Source organism: Battus philenor, unplaced genomic scaffold (genome assembly GCF_028537555.1).
Source record: "Battus philenor isolate CCGP_79_NKW_IND1 unplaced genomic scaffold, ilBatPhil1.0.hap1 SCAF_5, whole genome shotgun sequence".
Classification (NCBI taxonomy): Eukaryota; Metazoa; Arthropoda; class Insecta; order Lepidoptera; family Papilionidae; genus Battus; species Battus philenor.
This window is the reverse complement of record NW_027181715.1, coordinates 12377915-12388870: the sequence shown is the minus strand read 5'-3', so window position 1 is coordinate 12388870 and position 10956 is coordinate 12377915. Positions and strand designations below refer to the sequence as shown.

Here is a 10956-nt window from a genome sequence, read left to right as displayed (position 1 = left end):
TAAATTTTCAACGGTAAATATATTTTAATGCCATTCTCGTGTTTCTGTTGAGTAAGCATATGTGTTAAAAGTTAAAGTTTATTCGCAGGTAAATTAGTCGGTGAGTAAAACTGGGTAGCAAAACTACAGTACAACTCTGCGAGTAGCGTCTGTTTTTAGAGTTACATGAACCATTTTTAGATTCGCGGAACAATTTTTCTGAAATCTCTAGCCTGTTTTAGATCGACTTAGGAGCAGCTTTTCTCTCCAGCACCACATTTCTAATGCATCCAAGCAATCTCGATCAGCCTCCTTAGCCTTACTAACTACCTTATTATTGGTTCCCAAACTGTTTTTATTATTGAAGACATGGATTTGAAATTTTGTAAGAAAGTGAAAAAGTACGTATTACTCGTCTTTAAAACATTTTTTTAAAATAAATGTGTACATATCCTTTTTCTATTTCAATATTATTATCGTTTGTAAGTAATTTACTCAAGTTATGGGACCGTCCAATGTAGTATTTTTATGTATTATAAATCTATTTTTTGCTTTTATAACGTGTACAATAATGGGTTTTAAATAAAAAGTAATTAAATAAGTATATACTTAAACTTGAAGTTAAAAAAAATTGAAAGTGGGATGAAAGTGATGACGTATTTTATTTATTTCATTTTATTACATAATGGGTCATAATTTTTATGCTTACACATGGCGTCCTCTGAAGGTCAGTGACCCCCGAAATAATTTTAATTTTCCATAAACCCATCATTAACGGAGATCCCTGTTAGTACGTAACAACCATATTGGTAACAACGATTGCTTGATCATAAGCAAAATTTACCATTCGCATTACATTAGCCGTATCAAATTGGAATAATTAATATTATATAATACAAGTTACTTGATGTACTTAAAAAATCTCTTATAAAATCATTTTATACTAAAATCTGACGCAAAAACGGATTTAAAATTCAAACAGCGATTTTATATTAAGCTTTAGATGTAATCTAGTCTGAATGGCACTTCAATTATTTCGATGGAAGCCTTTAAAAAGCAATTAAATTTTGCCTTTGAGATTTTCATATGATCATTTATTTTACACATTCGAAAAGTGTTTCATTTTGATAATGTTATTTACTCTCTATATCTCTAAATATGTGTGAATGGTAATATTTAAAATAAATATTTTACGAAAAATTTTATTTTTCGCTGAAACTGAAATTCCTTTATAAATTTTATTCATCACTCGACTATAAATTTAGGAAACTTATAAAAATGGTGTAATCCTCTTAAATTCACAAAATCTTTAAAACGATTACCGAAATTTTAATAAAACATTAGCATAGCATTAAAATATGAAATTTAAAATTCCTTTATTTATACAAAATAAATCAGATTTGTGCGAGAAAATAATAATTTCAGATTTCCGTAAGAAAATGTTCAGAAAAGGTAATTTCTCAAGGGATCTTTATCCTCAACGTTCGGCAACTTTCCAATCGGCGATGAAATTGTCGATTGTTATTGGGCAATGTTTTGGACTCAACCCAGTTGTCGGCGTTTTTAATGTTGATGCTTCTAAAATGCGGTAAATACATTTTTTTGTATTTAAAATTTCTGCATAATTGCTATTTTATAAAAAAAAATTGCCAGCAAATTTTATGTTAGAAATATATTTTAAGGGCTATCCTCTCTTTAGCTTGTGTTAACTTTTTCCTCGGCAACTTTGTTTGCTTTTACAGTAGTCACCCGTAAATTCCCTATGTATTTTATATTAATATTTATTATTTAAAGAAATACATATATAACTTGTCAAGTATTGGTAAAAGGGAGCATAACAAAACAAACTGAAGTTTTTTGAAGGTTCTTTTCACAACAGGGCACAGAAACTAATTCCGATATTGAGTTGGGCCCTCACTAGGGGTACTGACGATATTATTAGGTTGCAGGCAGTACTAGACCGGTGATTGTGGCGATCTTTGAAGTAAGCCGCATCTATCGGCAAACATGATGATGGTATCGTCCCTTGGGATGTTAAAGTCTACGATAAAATTCCCTCATATGGACTAAGAGAACAGTTCAAGTTTATAGGAATATTTGAAACTTTATAGGAATATGATTGCAATATAGATCACTAACAGGGCGGTGCCGCCGTTTTATTAGGTGCCTGAGTATTATATTGGGTCGGGTCCGGTATCTTTATTTACAAAAAAAAATGTTTTTTTTTTTCATCCTATGTAGCAATCTTTGGAGGATTTGCAGTGAGCGTCAATCAACTCATGTCATGATATCTGTTATTTTTATTTAATATGTTCTAGCGTCATTCTTATGCTGACAAGTAATCACTATATGTGATTTAATGTGAATACTGATATTATTATTTACGATATTATGAATAATTTTTTATTACTATACGGAAGACGAAGGGTGTAAGGCGCTTTAAACCGGTTCTATTGGAAGTTTCTAGGGAAGCCTATATTCAACAGTGGACATTTTATGACTTTAAATATGATAATAATTATTAGGAGAAGCCCCTAATAGATGAACGACGACATAATCAAAGTCCCTGGATGCGAGCATCGCGTCTGGTCACTGTAGCTACCTTTGGGGAAGACTAGTGGCTCACAGTGGACGTCTAGCAGCTGATATAATTTAACGAATGAACGCCGCCACATGGAAAGCGAAACTGCGACATACTATCATAAATATAATACAACTGTTCAATATAAATAACATAATTATTCAACAGGTTCATGTTTTGTTCAGCAAGATGTTTATATACAATATTGTCGATATTCGGACAAGGTTCAATGTTGTTTCTTTCTATAATGAAGTTCTTAAAAGATACTAACGCGTCTATCTCCTCAAACAGTAAGTATTTTTATTTTTATTATCTTACTATAGTATATTAACTGGATAGATTTATTAAAACACTATTCCTGCTAAACTTTTGTAAGTAGTAGAGACAGATGATTGTAACTGTTGTCATAGATCGTAGAAAAATCTGAACACGCTTTTACATATGGATTTTTTTTAAAAAAAGGAACGGAAGAAACTATGCATTTATATATATATATATATATTTGAAGGTTCCTGTTCGATATGGATGCTTTCTCTCGCTCTTGCAAATGGCTCGGGCAAACGTCAGTGCTAGATTGAGTTTAAGTTACCATGTAAACGCATCCCAGGCTCTTTTCCTAATTAATGTGACAATTTTTTTTTGGTATTGTCTTTGTTCCACAAATGCAACTTAATCAATTTGAAAGTTGCAAAAATTCAATCCTTTTTTTTAAATTTATGATAAAAACTTTAAATTTTCAGCAACTCTGGCTTTCTATAGTTCTAACTTTTTGACGACGGTTCTGTTTCTTCACATGGCAACAAAATGGCCACGGCTATGCTTACAAATCTCGATGTCCGAAGCATCGTGTCCCAATATGGATACATCACTCATAAAGAATTGTAACATGACCTGCATACTTATTCTTGCATTAGCTACAGGTAAGAAATTTTATTATTGTACATATTTTAAAATTGATTACACTAATTTTATGAGATGGAAGATCTTAACATAATGAAAAATGCCGTCTCACCTTTACAGTAACGTTACAGTCCTAAGTGTTTCTAGTTTTTATGGTGCAGAAACTTAGAAGTTCAAAGAAAAGAAGTAGAAATGGTTTATAATTTTGGAAATGTGGTGTTGCTTTGACCATATTAAAACAAAGAAGTCGATGTAATGGACAGATTTGTGTTGAAAATGGATGTATCAATATAATATAATGATGCGATCAGGCTTACTGCTGCAGCTTATGCCGCCAGAAAGATAAAACGTTACTCTGGTATTGATGTGGCTAAGACAGTTTATTTTAGTTATTTCCACAGCATTATGTCCAATGATGCTTTGGGGTAAAGGTGCGAATATTGAAAATATATTTATTTTGTAAAAGAGTGTCACTCCAATTATACAGCTCAGGGCCGCGAATCTTTCTGAGAAAGCAGTTTAGAAAGATCAATATTTTTACAGTGGGCCCGCGTTATATTTATTGATAATATTTTGTACATAACAATTATTATAAAAATCCAAAAATGCATAGAAAAAATGAGTGATTTGACGGTGGCAGTTGTGTAATTCGCATTGCTCGCCGCATGCGCATTTATCAGCGGGCTGGCGGGCGGTGCACTTTGTTGCACGACTACCCCTGCATGTGCGGAAGTGGCTAAATTTTGGTCCTTTTCTTACTTAAAATCCAAAAAAATATTGGGCGTCTATAGTGTATGTACAAGGCACCGTGAAAAACTGGCTGTATCAAAGTTTCGACTGAAAAAAGTCTTTAATTCATTTGTAATCGAATCAGATTGTTTAAAAATGCCGCAAAATTGTATTGTATTACCATTTGCAAAATTCAAAGCGCATGTTAAAAGTAAATTGACCGAAAGAAACTTATTATTCAATAAACGAATATTTAAATGATATGAATACTTGACAGTGATGTCGCCTGATTATTTTGATTTCATTCAGGATATATCTGATAAAGCGTATATGTATAAATTTGTGATATTAAATTTTATTAAAATTTTTGTTGTTGTGGAGTTTCTTCCTGCTTCTTCTCCACTACTATAACATCTTGCGAAGCAGAGAAGAGACAAAAATAAAGTTTATTAAAAAACAAAATAAAGAGTTGACGTTCAAAAAGAGTTCTGTTAAAATTAATTGCAATGTTGAATAAATTAATTTTATATTTATCACATGAAATTACCCGATAGAGTAAATTATCAGTATATGCTTAAGAGATGCTTTGGTGGGAGAGAATTAGCGGTAGTTGGTAAAAGAGACAAATTTAAAAAAAAAAAATAATTGGTGGATTAAATATACGAATCAATTTATATTCATTTTGTGGCGTTCATTAGAACGCACCCAAATTTATTATCTGTGAACGCATCTGTTTTTGGAATGCCCCTTCTTACACTCGGTAAAACTTTTTCGCTTTTTCTCTGACGCGCCGCGCTACCGAGCGGACGTGTCGCTTCAACTGCTGTTCAACACAGGAAATCTTGTATTTCAGATATTATTAGAGTATTCAGATTGAGATTTATTGTTCTGTGATATTATATAACTTTAACTATCCGGCAAGTGTTTTTCTTTACATCGAAATGTCTATTACGGGACGAGGGGCCCGTACTAACGACCACCCCTCAATTTTATTAATTCTTCTCGAGTCCAGAATTTATAAGCTCTGCGATAGATAATTCTGTAAAATCTAGAAAGGCCAAACGTTAACTGAATATAAATAAGTATTTTACCGTAAATTAACAATATAAAACGTCTGTCTGTACAAGATGAACGCAAAGACAGCTCCGTGAAGGGTTAAATTAAATTAATTTACGAATTCTGTTACTCCCAAAGTTAATTTGTTTACTATTTTAAAGAAATTTTCACGACTTGCTTTCTTATATATGCCGAAAAAGTAGTCTCATGGACGTTATTTTAAAAAGTGTTCGGTGTCAGCTTTGTCGTTATCACAGTGCGTGTACATATAAAACAATATGCCAATTAAAAAGAGTTGCAAATAGCGCCTTCATCCATCCACAAGTATTACGTTTTAATAATCATGTATTTATAATTTATGTTTTTCCAATAGTAATAAATTTACGATTATAATCTAATAATGAAACGCGAAACGCTAAAATTCTGATTTTGATGAAGAAAAATATATTTAACTTGTTATGACCAATGTAGTAAATACAATTTTATTTTACGTAACATACATGTAATATATCATATTCAAATTTATTACACAGTTTATTATTTTGCAGTCGAACATTTTTTATCAGATTTATCAGGTCTAGCGGCAGTGATTGATTGCGAACCGCAAAAAAATGTCTACGAGGCCTTTGTCAAGCGCAGTTTCCCTTGGGTTTATGAATTTGTTCCCTACAATCATTTTGTTGGATTTTTATCTCAGGTATTACAAACATTTTTTTTTAATTTTTTGCTAATTATTGTTAGGTAGTTTAGAACGTGTCAGGAAAATATTTCAAAAATATTTACTACTAGCAATTTGCTCTCTTTGTCAAAGACATTTATTTATTTATTTTCAGTAATAAACAAGGAATATAAACTGTTTAAAGTTTTTACATTCCACTTAAAATTATAATATGTCTATATTAACTAACCACATAACATTTATAATAAGTTTTTTTTTATTAAATTATTACTACAATCATATTTTAGTGTAGAATTAAATACAAAGGTTATAATTGTTCTTTTTTGACAATATTATTTTTATTAATTAAACTTTGTAAATGAAATATAAAATGAGAAAAAAATAATTATAGTCATGATCAAAGCTTACTTAAATATTAACTACCATTACAATCACAACGGTACTTGAAAATATTTTTTTTTATAAACGCCTGGAATTGTTTTTATTTTGCAGGCTTTCAACATACAATTGACTTTCACGTGGAGTTTTGCTGATTTATTTATAATCTGCATCAGTTTTTATTTAATATCAAGACTGGAACAAGTTAATAAGAAAATTCTTAACGCTCGTGGAAAGGTTAGGTAATTCTTATTTAATCCGTGAACTAATTCAACTGTACTAATGAACTGTATGTTGTTTATATCAACAACACCAAGACTTCTCTCATCATTATGTTTAAAACGTTCAAAATTCGGATTACTATAAATCTAAATTAATTATTGTTAGTTGTCTGCGATTGCAGACATTTTACTGCCAGAAAGTGTTCGCCAAAAGAATTCGAATAGAAAAATTAAATTGATACAACATTTTTCTGTGTGATCACTTAATATAGAGTGACTGGAAATAGTAGTTAAAGTTTTAAAGATGTTTGCTAATAATTGAGCTATCTGTTCTCCTCTTTTAAGCTTTTATATTAATAATCAATAACTATATATACCCGCGAGCCCAGTGCAGATTGGTTGGAGGTACATTAATATGTACTGTATTAGTATCATAATTGATACGACTCAGGATATGCAGAATTCCTCAGGACGTTTTACTGTTCCTTCCTCTTCTTGTTTTTCAGCTTAGACTAGCTTTAAAATTAATTCTCTGGTTTTCTTTTAAAAAAAATTGCTTAAATTTAACTTGATTCACAGATGTTTGTGTAAACATTCTTAGTGTATCACCCTTTATCATTATCACCATGACAACTGATAGATGCCCACTGCAAGGTATTAATTAATGTCTCATTTATTTAAATAAAAATAATATAATTATATTTTACTTTTAGAACAAGAGTCAGCATTTTTGGCGTACTGTTCGCGAAGACTACAATCGAGCAGCTTCCCTTGTGCGTCGCGTGGACGAAGTGATCGGGGCCATTATCTTCATTTCCTTTGCTAATAACCTCTTCTTCATCTGCCTCCAGTTATACAACACATTGAAGTACGTATCTTTTATACTTATAAAGGTTGTTGAAAACAAAGCGAAAGATAATTAAAGTACGTATCGTCGGCGTTTACAAAAGAAAAAAAAATACAATGGCTCACTGAAACAAAACATCGTTATAGATTTCATTTACTTTGATATTTTCTTTGAAGACGTCAAGTATTAAGAATTTTTTTAACATTTATTCTTATTTTATTTATAACATCAATTAATTATATTATTAACTATATATAATTTAAATTATATAATTAACTGCTTCAAAGTTTGCAGAACTAAATAGATGCACATAAATATTACATTGTAAGGCGAGGGGATCAGTATCGTGTTCGCCGACTCGCGTTGAAGAAGTAAGGAGGTCTCCTTACGTTACTTAATGCGTTGGCATTCACCATCACCTATCAAACTTTACTCTCTACCAAACCTAATTTTTTAAATTTATGTTTCGGCTTTGAAATGGCCTTATTAATGCTCCTTCGCAAGCCTTATTGAGCTAATGGTAACAGGCTTAAATCCTTCAACAATATCTTAGCGTGCATATCGGTCAGAGTGGAGAATCGGACAACATCTATTTTTCATCCCCCTAAATGTTATGGGTGGTCCACCCCTAAATTTTTTTTTAATATTTTAGACAAAATTTTTTGTTTTTAATTTTTTATGATACAGCATACAAATATACACACAACCCTAAATTTTCACCACTCTAAAATCAACCCTTATTTTTAATTTGTTAATAACATACATGACAAAACAACGTTTGCGAGATCAACTAGTATTTTACTAAAATCCTATGTGAAATAAGAAGATAGTGTGCAGACAAAACATATTTATTATAAAAATCACAATTTTATAGGGACGGGATAAGAGCTACGCCTTTATGTCGAGCTGAAGACATAAGGTAAGAATTTTTTTTAACACTTTTGATCTATACTTTACACATCGCAATCATATATACTATAACTTCTTGAAGCTGAAAGTCATATATTTCCACTGAGATTTTTTTTATCAATAAATAATAAGGCAAAAAAATTCATCTGAATTTTTTTTATTTTAAATATTTTTCGTAACTTAACTTACACAAAGAAACAAGTCTCAGTCTTCTAGTCATTATTCTCACCGTCTAACAGTAATTAATTACTTTTCAAAACCAAAGAAATAGAAAAATCTATGATATGTTTACATATTAATGTCTTACTATTCCTAAATAAACAAGATCAGAAGTCCACTTGCAACATATGCATACATTGATGTTCTATGTCCGTTCCATAATATACGGTGAATTATGTATATATGTATGTATGTGTGTGTGTTTCAGACCGCTTCACGGCTATGAACAGGCGACATACTTTATGTACTCATTCATATTCCTGGTGACGAGATCTCTAGCCGTGTCGCTCATAGCAGCACGCGTGCATTCGTCAAGCCGAAAGCCCGCGGTTTCTTTGTATGAAATATCATCGAATGTGTATTGTGTGGAGGTATTGTATAGAATAAACATATGTGGAGATGTTACCTAATTAGTTATTTTTTTACAACGGCTTTTGATGAGCCGAGCGGGAACTGTCAAAAACTTATTATAATTAGCACAATTAAAAATGTGTGGATTTTGATAAAAATGTTGTTGGCTCTATCCAAAAACAACATTTTTAACCAAATTCAAATTACAATGCCTTGTTACAGTTTTAAAGTTAATTAATATTTTATTCTATCATTGTAATCCGGCCCTGTATACTTTTTTACACAGAGACATTTTAATTTTCGGTATTAAAATTTAAGCCTTTTCACATTTCATTGTTTAAGAACTATTGTGTTTCATCATTTCTTTCTTTTCATTTATGTAAAAATCATTGACCTAAAAAGTTGCTTAAATTTTTTTTAATATTTTAACTTTCATACCGTAATGTTAAATTTTAATGAATGATATTCCTAAAGATATGATTAAATTCTTTTATGATTTACATATGTTTGTGGTTTTAGATTCAGAGGTTTTTGGACCAAGTGCACGGTGATACGGTAGCACTGAGCGGCTTACAATTTTTCAACATAAAGAAAGGACTCGTTCTTTCCGTAAGTGTAATACAATGATGGCAAGTCTTAAAAAATGGAAAATTTTTACCTAATTTCGATCTGACGTTGATTTATGGGAAATATCTAAATTTTCCGGTTTCCCGGTTATGTATTTTCCGATACTATTGGAAATGGATATTCTTAAAAATTATCACATATATAGATACTAGAATAATCCAGGTTTTTACTTACAAAAACATTTGTACCTTTAATTTTAATGAATTTAGCTGAGCTGTTTTAGCCAACACATGAAATAAATCAATAAATTCAATTTTATTTATTTATTTCAAAATCAACAGTCAACGACGTATGTTTTAATATTTGTAACATTAGCTTTTGTTTTAGATTGCGGGAACGATCGTTACGTATGAGCTTGTGTTGCTTCAAATTACCGGAGTAACGCCTACAGCTAGCCCGCCGAACGCCGACTCACAGATTTGCTAATCAATCTACAACTATAGAGATACGTAGAAGCTTATACGTTCTTAATTTACTATTTCTTATGATTACGTTTCATAGTTCTTTAATCTCACCTTATAAATGTAAAAAGTTTTAATAATTATTTATACGGAAAACTGTATCAGTCACGATAAATATTAGTAAAAAGATTTCTTTACTATTTAGTTAATCGTAATTATTTAATTAAGTCAACTTATATATCCTCCCTGTCAAATTATGTAAACGAATAAAATTATGTTAAATATAAATTATGGAAATTACATAACTATACACAAACATGTGTTTCGACATTTCTAGAGTATAGAAAACTTGTTTTATCTCCTGTCATCTATGTAAAAAATATATGTTAAAATAAAATCACTGCAGTAAATAATAAATTGTCGTTTCAACCCTTAGATGACCACTAGAATATACTATAGTCACCACGCTTGGAAGGCCGATTGGATTTTCTAGTGTGGTATTATGGAACGCAGAGGATACAGCCTCTATATATCTATGAGCAGCGGTAATCCTATGTAATAATGCACTTTGTGCGTTATTACATAGGATTTATTATATACATAGGACACATTATATAACATTGTATCCCGGGAATACCGATGGGCTACCATTGCTCATAATAATATATGTATGTACCATAATAATCATCATTATTTTAATCTTAGGGCCTACCATTATTTTAACCTGAGGCGACTGGACATTTGCCTCCCGATAGACACTCAATAGGATCTCTCATCGTCTACCGAAGATCTGAATTAGGTTGTCTGTGAACCTCCTGTGAGTAGATGACCGAATCTTTGATTACCGATCTATGATCTCAGCTTCGGAAGGTTAAGGCCCCGAAGGCCATCTGTTCTGAGAGCTTTGAGGCTTTTGCATTTCAACTGGCCAATCGGCTGGGGTGACTATTGATGTCCTTATACCTAATATGATCACGTAGAGAAATTTCCAGCATAGTTCTTTCCACAACACTGTATATTTGTAAAAAATCAAACTATCTTTAAGTAGCCATTTACATGCACTATTAAATCGTCGATTA

The 10956-nt window shown here is 31.2% G+C and overlaps 1 protein-coding gene across 1 annotated transcript; it reads left to right on the top strand.

The window, feature by feature from the left end:
• Positions 1–1484: 1484 nt before the first annotated feature.
• Positions 1485–9902, top strand: LOC137929907 (gustatory receptor for sugar taste 64e-like). The gene is made up of 10 exons (XM_068773036.1): positions 1485–1567; positions 2729–2850; positions 3301–3480; positions 5794–5942; positions 6417–6539; positions 7237–7391; positions 8245–8289; positions 8707–8869; positions 9369–9458; positions 9804–9902. Exons 1-10 carry the CDS (start codon positions 1485–1487, stop codon positions 9900–9902), a joined length of 1209 nt encoding a protein of 402 aa, XP_068629137.1.
• Positions 9903–10956: the final 1054 nt, after the last annotated feature.